The following is a 17,476-nucleotide window of genomic DNA, read 5'->3' as shown; positions in this document are numbered from 1 at the left end:
AACCGTGACTTAAAGCAATCCTTGACAGCTAGGGTTTTAGGTACTGGCAGGAACTGGTTGGCCCATTTCTATAGCATTCAACGTGCACTTAATAATCTCCCTAGAAGGTCTCTGGATAGGCGTACCCCATACGAAATGCTCTTTGGAATAAAAATGTTTGTCCCGACCTTGATGGTCTAGACATGGCGGCGTCGGCCGCACCCTTTGACGTAGATGATCATTCTGCTGTGTTACAGAATCTACAAAAGGCTCGAGACAGTCTTGCAAAGGAACACTTGCCCTCCACTACTGATGCTGCACTTTAGATCCCGGTAGTTGGCTGGCTACCTCGAGTTGGTGACCTGGTCCGTGAGAAGGTGGAGAACAAGAAGGAGTTCAGCCCCTCTTATCGTGCACCTGTTCCAGTGTTTGGCGTGCAGGGTACAAGAACAGGCATTTTACCTCCACTTCCTGGTCACAAGGATAACAGGTACATCTCCACTGACAATGTCTAACTACAACGAGTGGCCGATTCTTCTTAGTATGACTCCAGCGGTCTCTTGTCCAGCAATGCTGAGAAATTCTGTTTTGGCTCTGGCAAATACGAACAGGCCTGACATTGCCATCGAGGTGCATACAGTTTCTAATCCTTTATTGACTCCACCGGCTGGTGGTCCCCATGAAGATACTGAGTTTACCTATCCCACAGATGTTTCATTGCCTGGTGTGCAAACAAGTGCAGTTGACCAGTCATGTTATTCTTCTGACACTGACTCTACAACATCGAGTGCCCCATCGAAAATTTCTATTTTTGCTGTTTTGTTTAAAAGAATTTTTTTAATTTCCCCCTTGGACTTCTATTTGGCTGGTGCTCATATCTATTTTTTTGTTCATGTCGATTAGATTTGTGGTTGTCTTTTTTCGTCTAGTGAATGGACATTATCTTACCGAAAGATCTGCAATTAGATTAATTGATGGAACTTTGACACCCCACTCCTCATCACACATCATGAAGAGGGACCAGACTTTTGTTAATATTACTGCCTGGCCTGTGTTAGATGGGATTGAATGGGATGCTGTAAAATTTCAAATTCATGGCCCTACAGAGGTGATTAATGTCCCCAATGTACTTTGTGTTTCTGTGGGGGATGTTGTGAAACAAAACATACGCTCTGATGATTGAGATGTCGAAGCCGTTGGGGCTCTTTTTTCTGATTTGAAATATTATGCTGCTTTTGATGCTGACGATTTGTATTTAGACTCCGCGAATTATGGAGAGTTATTTTGCTACCAACACTAAGGCAATCATTTCCTGCATAAAGCGAGTACATTTAGAAATGTCATTAATTATACACAATGGGAACATTGTCCAGCTCCCATTGAAGATAGTTCCAAAACTCTAGTAAAAAAATGTATATATTTTATCGATTTCTGTGTATCTAAACCCTGAAGCCTTTTATTTAAAAATGTCTGCTAAGTCAGCTTCCAGAGTTAGACTGACACACACTAAATTACCGTATTCAAAGTCCTTTATGGATTAATTTGCTATAGGGGGCTATGAGCTCTGGAAAGATACCATTGATCTTAAATCTGTTTGGGGGTTTTAAAGCCTGGCAGGGGCAAGGCCCTGAGGCTTTACATTGTGCGTGCCGTATCCCGAACCATTTGTTATTTTTGAATTCTACTGTTTTTCAGACCACCTACTTTGGATTGGCTACTTCTAAAAAGATGAATGCCCCTACTATTCCTGATCTGGGTGCTTATCCTTCCTGAGACGATCACACAGATCTTCAATATTTCCAACTTAAATCCCCACGGATGGTTAATATGGCAAAAAACTTCAGACTCATGTCAACATCGTTTTCTGGGGCTGAGATCAGGCTACACACAGGTTAGGGTTGATCCACGGTTTGAAACCTCCCATTCTGTTACTACCTGTTCAGTAGGAAAATTATGTCAAAACTGGCTTAAACATTCCACCTTGGCATCAGTTAAACTTAATTTGTCCAAATTAACTGACAATGTAGATTTGAATGATTTTGTTAAGGGTACTGTGGATGGCCAAAAGATGGGTATATGCTATTTGCAACAAAGTTCGGAAATTATCTCAAATTGAAGCTGCTTCTAGATTGAGAGCTATTGATCAAGCACATTTTGAAAAAGTGCTTGCTGTCATTGATAATAGCATTAATACTCTTTCTTCCAGAATTTACACATTAGATAATATTGTTTCATCTGTTGTGGATATTGTATAGGATGACATGTCTGTCCTATACCATGGTCAAAATCAATTGCGTTCTATAATGCACTTTGCATGGACTTTACAAACATTGAAGGCTGGGAAAGTTCCCTGGGACTACATGAATACATCGTCTTTATTCCTGCCGTTTAATCCGACTGATATACAACGGTTCATGTCCATGAAGGATGCGACATATTCAGTATTACATATTGAAAAGTTGGAACCTTTACCATTCTCTGTGGCCGAATCAAACTCAGCTGTGTGGCTTATATATGGGTTAATCACACTACCTTTTCCATTGTTTAAGTTCAGTTCATGTATGAAACACTATGCCTTAGGCAGATATGAACTACTAGGTACCGCTTTTCTCCATGAATTTTGGTCACTCCCATTTACATACAGGTGCCTGAGAGAGGGTAAAGAAGTTTATTTAAAAGGAGAGGAGTGCACTTCCACACCTGATCAGTCAGTAGTTTGTAGGAACATCCAATTGCATGGCGCTTGCAACGTTCACGCACCGAATTTAGCTTTCATTTTGAAGGGGAATCCTGTGCCAGCAATTACACCAACTTTCACGTTATTAGCGAACGGTAGCTATTTGCTTTTAAATAATGAGGCGTATTGCGGGATGCTAGCAGGGATTCCATACACTGTAACTGTCTCCCAACGAGTAGTTTGTTGTAAGAATGTGCTTTTCCCACCCCCGCATGGGAGACTCGATGTATCCATCTGGCCTTCCATACCAGCCTTGAAAGCAGAGTTCAACAAGATGAGCAGAATAAGGGCTCTATTGTCTCAAAAAGAAGTCGCCCTAACTTCCTCTTGTGAAACATTTGTCCTTCACATAGCTAACACCCGCACCGAGGTGCATGCTCTTTTAAATACTGATCTCCCACTACATTTCGGTGCTCTGATTCACACTATATTCAATGCCTCGTCAACAACTGGCTTGGCACATTTTTTCAAAGTTATGGGCTCCGGCCTTTTGACCTCGTTCCAAACAATATTTGGTGTGATACAGGCATGTTTTCATTCTATTTTTTCCAGCGTCTTCGGCGGGCTTCCGTTAATCCTCGCCTTGACTGCTGGTGTGTTGCTGTTGGTTGGTTTGCTCCGCAATGGCTGCACGATCTGTGTCACATGACAGTCTGCCCCGGCTGCTCCAACTTCGCAACCGGATGCTTGAATACAATGGAACACTACCACTGGCCACTTTGAGCGTAGCCTATGGATTGTCCTTCCGGTACTCATACTTTACTTGCGTGCAACCTGTTTTCCATTGCCTAGATTGTTCATTTGAATGGGCTCTGGATTTGTGCCTGTCAAACACGGCGTCTCCTGCCCCGGATTATGATCCACTGATGAGTCCCTTCGTGGCTCATGAGTTGGACTGTTCTGGTATCGGGATTATGGCCTCTGCAGCTGCGCACGGAATCCTAGGAAATTGGGATATATGTGCCCTTGACTTCCTGGCGCGAAGTTATCTCGAAGAACACGCAAGTTGTCCTCTGATGGTGCTAGAGGCTCCGGTAATTGAAGAACATGTATGTTAGTTTACCTTATTAGATTGGATGGCTGAATCTTTTACTGAAGATTACAATGACTTCCTCTTGGAGGCTGTTGCAACATACTGTGCCTATACCTTAATGGATTAAATTGGCAGTTGTCCATCTTCCGTACGTACTAACTCGAATTTTTTTACTTTTTATTTTTTACTCCAGAATGGGCTGTATATCGCCCCTGATTGATCTTTTTGTTTTTTAATTTTTTCCCAACAGAAACTTTCGAACGTTCACTACCAATTATCTGGATTGGCAAATTATGAAATTGGTTCTGACTCATTCGAACTTGAACTCTGCGTTCCTCCATTGCTTACCTATTTTGTTTGCGGTCCGATCAAGGGAGGGTGTAGTGAAGACTGGGTTTTGCCTGCACACATTGCTATGTTAGCATAGGCGTTTTAGATGTTAACGGCATGTTGCCACTTTGGTGCTTTTGCACACGACGCTACAGGTAGCTGTTATTCTAAGTAAAACTGCTTGCTTGCTTTTTCTTCACATGAGAACGGTCTGTTTTTCACATCCCTAGACTTGCACCGTGACTTTAGTCTGAACACTGTGTGCAAAAACCGTCAAGGTCAAATAACAATGTATGCTATTGAATTCAGGTTGATCGGCCCACACTCTAGACACAACAAGCCCACAGCTGCAAATATCTGAAACTCAGGTTCCTTTAATATTGCATTGCATGCATGATGCTGGCACTCTTGGAGAAAACCTTTCCAGACACAGGGAGCAGTGCTGATCCTGTGATGTGATTCACCTAAGCTGATCTTGGAGGTATGGGGTTCCCCATTCAAACCTAGAGACCTTCTATTATTATTTCAAAACTAGCTTATTAGCCAGGGGAGGGTGGTACACAAGGTATTATAGGACCTGTTTCCACTATCATTATAATATGATTTCTCCCTTTGTTTTTATGGAATTGTAACAATGCTGATGGTTGTATTTCTAATCGTTTGTTTGCTTATGTTAGCCAAAATACTGCATCTTAGAGCACGTAGTTAAAAATAAACATTTTTAAACTTTTCTGCATTTCTGGTTACTCACGTTGTGGACTGATATGAGAATAACAACGAAAAGGTGTTCTTGATTCCCACCATTCCTGAGAGTATTCTAAGTCGCTTGTTCTGGGTTGTCTAATCATTGGTAGCTTCGCTATAGTACGGAGAACGAATGAGACACTGATGCTAGTCGGATAGGGGTTCTGGGTACTGAGGTGAGTTTTTTGGTACACCACAATTCACTGAGGTCCTGGTTTCCTGCACATAGCTCTGTGCTTGAGCAGAATCCCTGCAACACCTGCACCAGATTCCAACAGAGGAGTCAAAACCAACACCTCAGGACCAGCTCTTCCAGGAAGAATGCTGTCCTATATTGTATCACCAGACTTCGGACAGATGGGTCACAATGGGGTCCATGATGATGGCAGTTCACCAAATTTTCTCAAGAAGACCTATTGTGTGCCAAAGATTTGAGGGATGTGCCCTTTCATATGCCTATCTATCCATATTACAAACTTGTTTTGCTAATTAGGATTACAAACACGTGCTGCCAATTCAGAGTGCTTCCTCTTGTCCTAAGGTCTGCACCCAGGGCCTTCTTCAAAGGCTTTGGGGTGGTTGCAGCGTTTCTTCATTGCAAAGTGACTTATTTTGTCTCTGTCTTGGCTACTGTCTCCTCAAAGCTGGCACTCCAAATGTTTCTTCAGATATTATAGTTTAGGGTTGATCTTTTGCCGGGCCAGATGAGGAATCTGATGAGGATTGTCTTTACTGAAGGAGCGTATTGCTTATTGAGATCTGGCCACACATTTGCTAAACATTCTTGAACTCTGACTCAAGCACAGAGCCCTTAACAGGTCAATAAACGTCCCTGCGTCCCAGGCTCTTTGTTGCGTGTGGTCTTATTATGTTCTTTCTCTTTCTGGCCTTCAAAACAGACTGCCTGGCTGACACCCTAATACGCATAAGATATGGCACTTCCAGGGTTCTTAAGGTGGCAGGATAATTTTTCACGGTTTTCCAGTTTGTGTAGTAATATTGTTTGATGTTTTTTTTTCTTTTAAACTGACTGATTTTATTTTTCTAAAAGAGAAAATATTTCCTCTTACAGGCCTGTTTTCTTGTTAAATTTCTTCAACATGAAAGCATTTCTATTTAAAATAATGTGCCACAGACATGCAGAGGAATATCCTGCCTTTTATTAATTCAAAGAGAATACCTATGATGGAGAACAAGGACTACAAGTAATGAAGCCGCCTTCTTTTAGGTACTTTAATATAGTACGCTTTAACTGGCACAGCTCTGCCTTTACCTCCAGCAGCAGTATACTTTCCTGCCTCAGGAAGAATTACTGCCCTTATCTGCATCTTAAGCAGTCTCTGCATCGATTACTGCCCTGTATTCCTCTGCTCCTGGATAACCTCTTCCTTCATTAGTATGGTTGGGCAGGGAAGTCACATATGTTGTTGCTGCACAGAGTAGTGCTGCAGCCAAAACTTGGCCAAAGCTTGTTATGAATTTTGCATAGTAAATGTACTGCAGGGGCTACTGAGATATAATCCTTTATTTTGTCTGGTTTACTTTTTTTTCTATTTTTCTTTTTATAAGCATTTCAAAAGACGTCACGGATATCCCCCATGTATTATGTATTTTTCCATATCTATCTTTCGATATTTAGCCAATGCACAAACCATGCACATCTTTATGACTCTTTTAGCTTTGATATAGCAGTGTGCTTTGGGATAGCAGTGTGCAGTCTTAAGATGTTCATTTGATGTAATGATACAAATGTACAGTGGTTTGCGTGACTGGAATATTATTTCCCCTTGCTGTAATTTTTGCATTGCTAACGTCTGTTTTTGATCATTTATGGTGTTACTTGGTGTGTTTTTGTAGAGCTGATTTACAAACTGAAATTCCAGAGGTGGACCTGCTTCAGGAGCTGAACATCATAAATGCGAACACCATGTAAGCATGATTTCCCGTTCACATTTTCCTTGAATTTTTCCTTTGTCTTAGCACAGAGATATCAGTTTTATGACTTTAGCTGAAGCTTGTGCTTTTGAATCTACCCATTTTCCTAGGCACTTACATAGTAGGATTGCATACCATATCCACGAGGCAAACAGCTCCTCCCACCCAAGTGCTTAGTGATCTTTTGCAGATTAGCAAAGTCAGCATTGACTATTCAAAGCTTGTCTTGCCTTTCACTGCTTGCTTTACATTTGCATTTTGCAAGACCATTCTCATTCGAACAGTTACAAGACGAACACTGGATATGTTCCTAGTCTAATTGGGAATGGATATCCTTCTACTTTTCTGATGAGTGCTGCCCAAGTACCCAGTATTCCAGATTGGATTTCAATGGAAGCAAGTTTGAGTAAATAGTCTGAGTGAAACACACACATTTCTTTCTTTTTCTGATGAAGCTTATTTTTCCTGTACTTGCACACTGCCAATTCATTTAATCTTGATCACCCTTTTAATTGGCCCAGTGAAGTATGCACAAAATCCCCGAATTATAAATGACTTGGCCTTCTTCCATTGTAAGCATTTCCTAAACTCTGCATCTGTGGGCCTAAAGCATTCAGTCACTGTCCGATCCCGTTCAGAGGGGCTATGGGAGGTGGTCACAGAACAGATGGGCTTATGTGCCCCAGCCGTGGTGGTTGAGGTCATTTGCCATTGTTGGCCTGGGGTTTGTCCTGCTATGGCTCTGCAGATTGGGACAGGCACAACACTTTTTGCACTTGGCTTTCAGGGTAGCAAGCACGAGCAGTAACATAGGGGTATGAGTGCACAATATCAAGAGATGCAATAATTTCATTGTCCGGCCTAGTACTTTCTTTTTTTTTTAGAAAAGAAAGCGATCATAGCCAGCATCCCCGCTTATCTGGTAGACAATTTCACAGTCTATGGTGCATCTCTTCACACTTGCAGCCAGGACACCATCAGACTGTAGGGTAAGAAGTACAACATAGAGAAGAGAAAACAAGGAAGTGGGCCTTTCCATCTTTGCACCCAGTGTCTGAAACATCATCACTGGATCCATCAGGACCTCCCCAACGATGCTCCAATTCCGGAAAGATTTGAAGTCGCACTTCTTTAAAGAACATTACTTCTCGATGCATAAACCATCCACAACTCAGCATCCTTTCGTGTTACTCATTGATGTTTTGCTTGTCTTTGTCCATGTACAGTGGTCTGCAGACTTTAATTTTTTGCGAATGCCATGCTATAGAAATGCCATATTCATACATTACTATGTTTTAATTTCACAGCAGTGCTGAAGATTACATATTTCAATCCAGTACAGGGCAGTGATCTCGTCATAACTCTGCTGTCTCACACTTGGATGATCCTTGATTCTCCAGCATTGTATCTTTCATATATTGAAAACACAAGTAGATGATGGATGGAGCACTGAAACCTTTCAGAAACTCACCCCCAGTCACTGATCTGGGTTGAATCCATCATTCTTTAGTTCACTTTGCCACCTCAGTTCAGACCCAGCTATATGCAAATCATTCTTGACCCTGTGCCTCATGGAAACAGTCAAGCACGAACTGCCAAGCCAGCCCTTCCCGGAACCAGAAACAAGCATCTTGGGACAGGTTTCTGGGTAACACCCTTCATCAGCCAGGCTAGCTTGAATCCAGTGGCAAAGTGAGCAAGGTGCCCACGTCTGGGCATACCCTTCCAACGTAGGGCGAACAAAGCAAACACAAGGAGATGATGGCGGGGGCGCTCCTTCTCCCACCTCAGAGACCTCCACTGGCTCCCCAGGCACAGTTCACATTATTCACACACACTTACAAAATACTACACAGTTCAGGCTCAACCGGCCATAAGAACTGTATCAGCTTTTACACTCTCACTAGACACCTCCGCTCAGCAAACCCCTTTGTTCGCCACTATTCCCCCTATATCCGGCAGCCACACCTTCTTGTACCTGGCTGTTAAAGACTGGAAGATATTCCCCCTTCACATTACAGCTATTAGCATAGTTCTAAAATTCAGGAAGAAATTGAAAATGTGTCTCTTCACATAAAACCTAGGCAGGGCAGCAGTCCCACTTCCCATCAGTTCCAAGATGCCCTTCCGGGTGAGGTATGCATGCTTTAATCAAAACGTGACTAAACTTCATCCTGCCACTCTTTGTCTAAGGAGAAGTTATAAGGGTGTCAAAGGGCCAATGGATCTCCACCTAATCCCCAATTAAGGGCAGATTGCTCAACTGGTCCTGTTGCACCCTGAATTCCCCAGGCCATTGGCGACAAGGCAGCAGGTCAAGGCCAAAAGGAGACCACACTGCACATATATGGCGCTCTTCTGACTTCCTCTGGTGCACCTTTAGGCCCCAAGAATGCGCAGGGGGCTTCAGTCATGATACTGCTGATGAGTCTGCCCTATGCAGCATCTGAGCCCCTAGAACCTGCCTCAAGTTCTCCGCCGACTCCAGGGCTGACTTTCACCCTGGCTTTTGGGACCACTTGATTCCTCTTTCGTTAATGCCAGTATCCACTTTCTTTGCCTGAGGGGGATCCAGTGTAGACTCCAAGTTGAATCTGTATTGCCCCTGACTAAGATTCTGCTCAGCCTTTCTCCAGCGCACTTGATCCCCAAACAGTCTGGCTTAGATAAAAAACTGCCACTGCCGCAGAGCCTTCCTCAGAGGCTATGTCATATTTTGATTTTCATTCTGACCAGAGTTTGCCAACAATGGGGATGATTTACCCCCACATTATGGTAATGACAGTTTAAACATGGACTTGCAGAAGGCCCGTGGGCTTGATCTTTCCTCTGCTACAGGATTGATTTAATCCCTTCCACCCCCCAACAGAAGAGAGTGCTTCCTTTGCTATTGAAATTAGACAAGCAGATGTGGTTCTGGACCTTCAACTGCCTACTGTTGAAGTAAAGACTAATGTCCTTATTGAGTTTTTGCACCACGGGCCAGACTCTTCTAAGCTCTTACTTCCTTGCTTTTGCCCACCAGAGAATATGCAGATTGCCAGACACCCAGACTGGCACCCAGCAACCCGCATTTTATTACATAGCACCCTAGTTTGGTGGAGCATGCTTCCACCTGCAAAGTGAAGCCTTATGGATTCCCCACAACCCAACCAGACAGGTAGTTGAAAAGAATTGAGGCATTTACAAAACAAATGTTCTCTTCAGCCAGCCTATCCTTGATGTTGGTCAGTGCTGTCTTTTAGGCTGTTATATGCAAGCCCTCTGAGGCATGTTGTACTAGTGGGGACTATTCCCGCACCCCCAACCCGCCCCTTAGTTACAAATGCACAGCCCTTTTCTGATGGATACATCTGCCAGTGGATTCCTCACCTTGTGAATATCCCCTGCGCCAGCAACATTCGGATACTTTTGTAGCAGTCCACGCCGATGGGGTCGAAGACGACGTCACAGAGACACGGCTCCGCTCGCGACTCCGCTGACGTCACCGGCTCCATAAAAAGACCTCGTCGGCGTGATGACGTCAGTTCCCTTTTTTCCGCGCCGACGACGCCAACGGATTTCGGGAATCGTTACTAGTAGCTTTACCTGTTACTTTGTGTATTTTCTGAGAATTTTCTGTCTTTCTTCGAAAATGTCGACAAGGAAGTCGGGTTTCAAGCCCTGTCGAGAATGTGGCAAGCACATGTCTATTACCGACCCACACGAGGACTGTGTTTGGTGCCTTTCATCCAACCACGATGTGGGTGGTTGTTCCAGCTGCCGCAAGATGAGCTTGAAGGCTCTCAAGGAGAGAGAAGCGAAGCTCTTCATCGCTCGGATGAAGAAGAAGGAAAAAAGAGGAAGGAGGAGGTCTGGATCCAGGTCGAGGTCGGCGTCCAAGTCGACTTCGGGGCATGCTTCGAAAAGTAAGAAGCATAAGAAGAAGAGGAGGCATTCTTCACATCATCACTCCGACAAAGGTTCGGCTCCGAAGTCGAAGTCGCCTACTCGACGTCGGAGAGAGTCAGTGTCTCCTTCTCCGGTCCCAGCTTCACCTCCAGCTCCTTCTTCTCCGGTGACTTCGCCGGCTCCGGCTGAATCTCCGGTGCCGGTATCATCCCCGACGCCGGTTCCATCTCCGGCTCCAGCTTATTCTCCGGCTCCGTCTCCGTCTCCGACCCCGGGTGAGGATCTTCAGGCTCCGGGTGAGACTGTGACGCCGCTTGTACCACCGTCGGCGCTGCCAGGCCCGAGTCTGGTGCTGCCTGACCAGTATCCTGCATTTCCTGGTCCAGGACAAGACCCCTCGCATTATCTTAATGCCATGTATGGGGTGTTTTCAAGGGCCATGTATACCTCTGGTGCACCTGTGGGTCCGATGGCTTTCAATTTGGGAGTGCCGCAGGTCTACCCTCAAGCTCCGTTCATGCCATTCTTTCCGGCGACACCGTCTTGGCAGCTACCGGCACTGAGAACTTCGACGCCGCTTCCCTCTTCACCGGCGCCGACTCGACTTCGTTCGACGCCGGCTGCTCCAGCGAATCCGCGTTCGACGCCGCTGCCGGCGCCGTCGGATTCGAACACGGTGCCGCCGACGCCGCTGGTGCGGATTCGTTCCAGGAGGGAAGCACAGAGTGGTGGATGAGAGACGCTTTCTGTTGGAAGAGGCTGAAGAGGGAGAGTTAGTCGAATCTGATGAGGTGTTTGAAGAACTGAAGGAGGCAAGTGGACTGGATTTGTCTCCAGAGTGGGAAATCCCTCCACCATCAGATGAGCCCTCTAAAGATGCAGCGCCGTATCATGCGGTCATCAGAAAAGCTGCAGAGTTGTTGGACCTACAGTTGCCGTCCACGGAGTTCAGGCCTAATTTACTTACTGAGGTGCTGCATTCACCTACAGCGGTCTCGGAGCCTTTGTTACCCTTTAATGAGGCTATTATGGAACCTGTGCTGGAGGCATGGCGCAAGCCTTTTTCAGCTCCTGCAGTCTCCAGGGCAGTCGCAAGGAGATATAGAGTGGCTCCAGGGGATCCTGAATTTCTGACTTCGCACCCTTCGCCTGAGAGCTTGGTGGTCCAGGCGGCTTGTTCGGGAAGGTCAAAGGGGGCCTTTCCTCAGGTTCCAGGAGACAGAGAGGCCAAAAAGGTGGACCAATCGGCCAAAAAGGTCTTTTCATCAGCCAGCATGGCTCTCAAGTCCACGAATGCGACGTGTTTATTGGGGCGCTATATCCATGCGCTAATGGATTCGGCAAAGAAGATTGCGCCAAAGCTGTCGGAGGAGGATAGAGCTGGCTTCAATGAAGTTCTGACTGATGCCCAGGCGGCTGCTCGACAAGTCATTCAGAGTGGACTGGACACGGCAGACTCAGTTGCCAGAGTCATGGGGTCTTCTGTTGCCACCAGGAGGGGTGCATGGCTAAAGTCCTCTGAATTTTCCTCGGATGTGCAGTCGACCTTATTAGACTTGCCTTTTGATGGGTCTGGCTTGTTCGGGAAGAAGGCGGATGATGCTCTCGAACGCTTCAAGGAGAGTAAGGCTACGGCTAGGTCGTTTGGCCTTCAATCCCAGCCGAGAGGTGCTTTTAAAAGATATAGGGGCTTTGGAAAGGCGACTTTTCGCTCCTATAGACCGTCCCAGCAGCAGCAAGGTTCCTCGTCGAGAGGTTACAGAGGAAGAATTAGGGGTCGCACTCGTGGCTCACGTCAGCTCTCCTCCTCCTCCTTCCTCCTCCTCAGCCCTTCCCACCACTGCAAAGCAGCCCTAGATTCGACATTCCGGATCATGCTGATCCTGTGGGGGGCCGGCTTACCCATTTTCTACAAGATTGGGAATCTGTAACTACAGATCTCTGGGTTCTAGATCTTGTAGAAAATGGGTACGCCCTTCCCTTTCGGGAATTCCCTCCAAATTACCCTCCTTGCCAAGGGGCTTGCTCGGAGGACCACCGTCTTCTCCTGCAGGAGGAAGTCCTGAAGTTGTTTCAGAAAGGTGCGATAGAGGTGGTTCCAGAGCAGGAAAGGGGTCAGGGATGCTACTCCCGGTATTTCCTGATTCCGAAAAAGGACGGCAGGTTACGTCCGATATTGGACCTCAGAATTTTGAATTTTTACCTGAAACAGGAGAAGTTCAAAATGCTCACCCTTGCGCAGGTTCTTCAGGCGCTGAATCAGGAGGACTGGATGGTGTCGCTCGACTTGCAGGATGCGTATTTTCACATCCCCATCCTGAAGTCGCACAGGAAGTATCTCCGTTTCACGGTAGGGTCGCAACATTATCAGTTTGCGGTCCTACCGTTTGGTCTTACTTCAGCACCTCGAGTCTTCACGAAGGTGATGGCAGTGGTGGCAGCCCATCTCAGATGGACGGGGATTTCAGTTTTCCCTTATTTGGACGACTGGCTGATAAAAGCGGAGTCGCCAGAGAAGGTGCTGCGTCATCTGCAGGATACAACTCGGCTGTTGTACAAATTGGGTTTTTCGATAAACGTACCCAAATCTCACCTGGTGCCCTCTCAGCGCAACCTGTTCATAGGTGCGGTACTGGACACTACTGTGTGTCGAGCATTCCCTCCTCCTCAAAGGATTCTCGACATACAGGAAATGATTCCTTTATTTTACAGCGGAGCGGTCGTTCCAGTTCTGAAGGTCCTTCGCCTGCTCGGTCTGTTCGCTTCCTGCATCCTGTTGGTCAACCATGCACGCTGGCACATGAGGGCGCTCCAGTGGTGCCTCCGCAAGCAGTGGTATCAGCACAAAGGGGATCTCAGGGAGTCTGTGAGGATCTCCAGAGAAGCTGCAGCGGATCTATCTTGGTGGAGCGTGGAGGGCAATCTGTCCCAAGGAAAGCCCTTTCCTCTACCTTCATTGGTGGCCACAGTGATAACGGATGCATCCACCTTAGGGTGGGGTGCTCATCTGGGGGATCTGGAGATCAAGGGTCTTTGGTCTCCAGAAGAAAGGTTGCTTTACATCAACCTTCTGGAATTGCGGGCGATACGTTTGGCACTCAAGGCCTTCCTTCCTTCCCTTCGCGGTCAGTCTGTTCAAGTCCTGACGGACAATACGACCGCGATGTGGTATATAATCAAACAGGGAGGAGTGGGGTCTCTTTGTCTAAGCAGAGAGGCCCTACGTCTATGGTCCTGGGCTCAGGTCCATCAGATTTGTCCAATGGCAAATCATCTGGCCGGGGTTCTGAACGTTCGTGCGGACAGTCTCAGTCAGCAGTTCTCCGCCGACCACGAGTGGAGGCTTCATCCAGAGGTAGTTCGTCACGTCTTTCGGACGTGGGGGACTCCTCGGGTGGACCTATTCGCCACTCAAGAGAATGCTCACTGCCCGTCTTTCTGCAGTCTCCAGTATCCGGTGCAGGGAGCGTTGGGGGACGCGTTTCAGTTGAGTTGGGGTTCACGACTCATTTACGCGTTTCCTCCCATACCCTTGATTCCTCGGGTTCTGAGGAAGATTCGCCAAGACCGGGCCCAAGTTATATTGGTCGCCCCGGATTGGCCAAGAAGGGTGTGGTACACAGATCATCTCCACCTCTCCTCGTGCCCTCCGCTCCGTCTCCCGCTGAGGGCAGACCTCCTCTCGCAGTCGGAGGGGCAGGTTCTACACCCCCACCTCCAGAGCTTACACCTTCATGCCTGGAGATTGAACAGGGCGACCTGAATTCTTTCTCTCTCCCACCAGATGTGGTGGATGTTATTTTATCGGCCAGGCGACACTCCACCAAATCTATATACTCATATAGGTGGTCTAAATTTGTGCTTTGGTGCGGAGAGAGGTCCATTGATCCCTTGAAGGCTCGTCTGTCTAATATTCTACAGTTTGCCCTTTCTCTTGCTCAGCAAGGCTTTGCTGTGGCTACTGTGAAAGGATATTTATCGGCTCTATCGGCTTTCCTTTGTTTGCCGGATCAGCCGTCATTATTCAAATCACCTATTGTTCTTCGTTTTATTAAGGGCCTTACAAACAAGTTTCCTCCTACTCCCTTTATTGTGCCTCAATGGGACTTAAATCTTGTACTAACCTATCTTATGGGTTCTCCCTTCGAGCCCTTACACAAGTGTCCCTTAAGGCTGTTGTCCTTTAAGACAGTTTTCCTCGTTGCAATTACCTCGGCAAGGAGGGTAAGTGAGCTTCAAGCTCTAAGTTCAAAACCCCCATTCTTGACTGTGCATGCTGAACGAATGGTACTCAGGACCAGGGCTGCGTTTTTGCCTAAGGTGGTAACTCCCTTCCATCTGGGGCAGTCCATTACCCTTCCTTCTTTCTATCCTCCCCCTCACCCTTCCAAGGAGGAGGAGAGACTTCACCGCTTGGACCCTAAGAGGGCGGTGAGCTTTTACCTGGACAGGACAAAGGACGTCAGAGTTGATGACCAGCTCTTCGTGGGCTTTGCTGGCTGCAGGAAAGGTCGAGCGGTGCACAATCGCACCCTTTCCAGGCGGATTGTCTTGTGTATCAAGATATGCTACTCCCTAGCTGGTAAGGAGCCTCCGGAGGGTTTGAGGGCTCATTCTACCAGAGCAAAGTCTTCTACATCTGCCTTAGCTAGAGGTGTTCCAGTGGAGGATATTTGTAGGGCGGCAACTTGGGCCTCCCTCCACACCTTCGCAAAGCCTTATTGTTTAGACACCGAGGTGAGGAGGGACGGACACTTTGCGCGTTCCGTCCTTCAGGACTTTCTTGTATAGAAGGGTGGACACCCTCCTCCGGGAGTGGGGACTGCTGTGGAATCTATTCACAAGGTGAGGAATCCACTGGCAGATGTATCCATCAGAAGAACAAGTTACTTACCTTCGGTAACGCTTTTTCTGGTGGATACAGTATCTGCCTGTGGATTCCTCACTGACCCACCCGCCTCCCCGTTGTCCATCCTTCTATACCGGTATTTCTATGCCTGTAATTCTATTGATGGGTTTCAAGTGTGATTATCACTGTCAAAAGCATTATGTTAATTCTTGTGCTTTGATATTTATTTTCCACACTGAGTGTGTTGATATGCATATTGTGTACTGTGTATACTGTGTATGTATATATTGCTGTCAGTCTGTCCGTGTGCCTCGAAGGCACGGAAAAAAGGGGCGGAACTGACGTCATCACGCCGACGAGGTCTTCTTATGGAGCCGGTGACGTCAGCGGAGTCGCGAGCAGAGCCGTGTCTCTGTGACGTCGTCTTCGACCCCATCGGCGTGGACTGCTACAAAAGTTTCTGAATGTTGCTGGCGCAGGGGATATTCACAAGGTGAGGAATCCACAGGCAGATACTGTATCCACCAGAAAAAGCGTTACCGAAGGTAAGTAACTTGTTCTTTTGGTAGAGGAGGTGGCTTTAATTTGTATCTTTTCTCGCTCCAAAGGTATGCTGGATTTTTAATAGCAGTTCCGGCTGTAGGGTCAGTTCCTACTCTGCTTCAAGGCTCGACGTTAGAATTTCTTGCTTCGTATGGTTCTTTATTCACCGCTGGGTTGGTCCTCGGGGTTGGTCCTTGGGAGGGATTCAGAAACCCAAACAACAAAACATGAAAAAGGATTCAGGCTATTGTCTCTGACTTGAATGGGTTTGGGGTTAAGGTGCCCCTCCACCAGTGCCCTCTCCATGCAGTGCCTAGGTGCAGGGAGTAATAGTGCTCAAGGGTTTGTGCTCCTCATCCCTGCCCACCAACCCTTCAAAGAAAAGAAACGTAGAGACGGCACTTCCCTGAGTCCACGGCCCTCCTGGACTGTGGGGATGGGAGACCCAGCCTCCTTGTCCCTCCTGGTCTCGGCAGCAGTGCTCTCTGGGCGTTCTCCAGATCTGGGATCCACTCTGTCCTCTTGCAGGGTGCACACGTCCTCTGGGGGATCTTCTTCTGTGTCGGTGTCATTTCCACGCTTTCCGTTCTCCTCGACTTCGGTCTTCTCCTCGTGCTCTTCTTCTCCTCCGGCTGTTGTCAGCAAAAAGCCGTCCCTCCTCTTTCCTTTTCTTCCGCGTCGCTCCTGACACAGGATTGGACGTCTAGAGTGCAACCCTCACTTCTGGGTTGAACCACGAACCATGCCATATTGTATTTCTCGCATGCATCGTGAGAGCCTGGTCCGGGCTCCTCACACATGTCTTGCAATATCTTGCTGGCAGTCCTGCTGGAGTTTAAGGCCTTCTTGGCTCAAATCATTCATAGTTGCCCGGATGCAGCCTCCGGGCTGGTCTGGATATTACTGATTGCTTGGGGTGAGTGGTTGACACAAGTGAGGTGCATGATGTGCAGGCATCCCATATGAATATGCCTTTTGATGGTTTCCTCGCTTAGCGAAAAGACTGATTTCTCCCTCAAATACTTTAAGGAAAGTAAAACCACAGAGCATTTCTTGGGCCTTTCCACCCTTGACAGTTTCCTTATCAGTTTTGACTCTTCCAAGGCTCTCCAAAGGGTTGGCATATAGATAGTCACAGCTCCCTTTTATAGGAGCTGTCTTTTACACAGTGCAGTTCAGAGCCTTTCCACCACCATAAGTCAAAGACATTCGGTCTATGATCTTGATGCTTTAATAATGGTCCTGGATCTCGGTGTGAGCAACTGTCGCCACATGCATCATGGTATTCCACTTTGCTGGGTGGCATGTGCAGGCTCAAAAGTCTCAGTGAGCCCACACCAAAGAAACCTGTTGATATCATCCAGATCCGGAAAAGACTGCACAAAATCTGCAGTATTAGCTGCTCAACCGCAACTTGACCAGCATCAGACCCCTC

At 46.9% G+C, this 17,476-nt stretch overlaps 1 protein-coding gene across 1 annotated transcript in view; it reads left to right on the top strand.

The window, feature by feature from the left end:
* Positions 1-17,476, top strand: part of HPS5 (HPS5 biogenesis of lysosomal organelles complex 2 subunit 2) — a 484,255-nt gene that overhangs the window by 378,091 nt on the left and 88,688 nt on the right. Inside the window, exon 15 of the mRNA XM_085648054.1 lies at positions 6,681-6,752. Within this exon, the coding sequence (XP_085504180.1) occupies positions 6,681-6,752 (72 nt within the window). The remainder of the gene's footprint in view (positions 1-6,680; positions 6,753-17,476) is intronic.

Source organism: Triturus cristatus, chromosome 3_2, assembly GCF_964204655.1.
Source record: "Triturus cristatus chromosome 3_2, aTriCri1.1, whole genome shotgun sequence".
NCBI lineage: Eukaryota > Metazoa > Chordata > Amphibia > Caudata > Salamandridae > Triturus > Triturus cristatus.
This window is presented reverse-complemented; position numbering and strand designations above follow the sequence as displayed.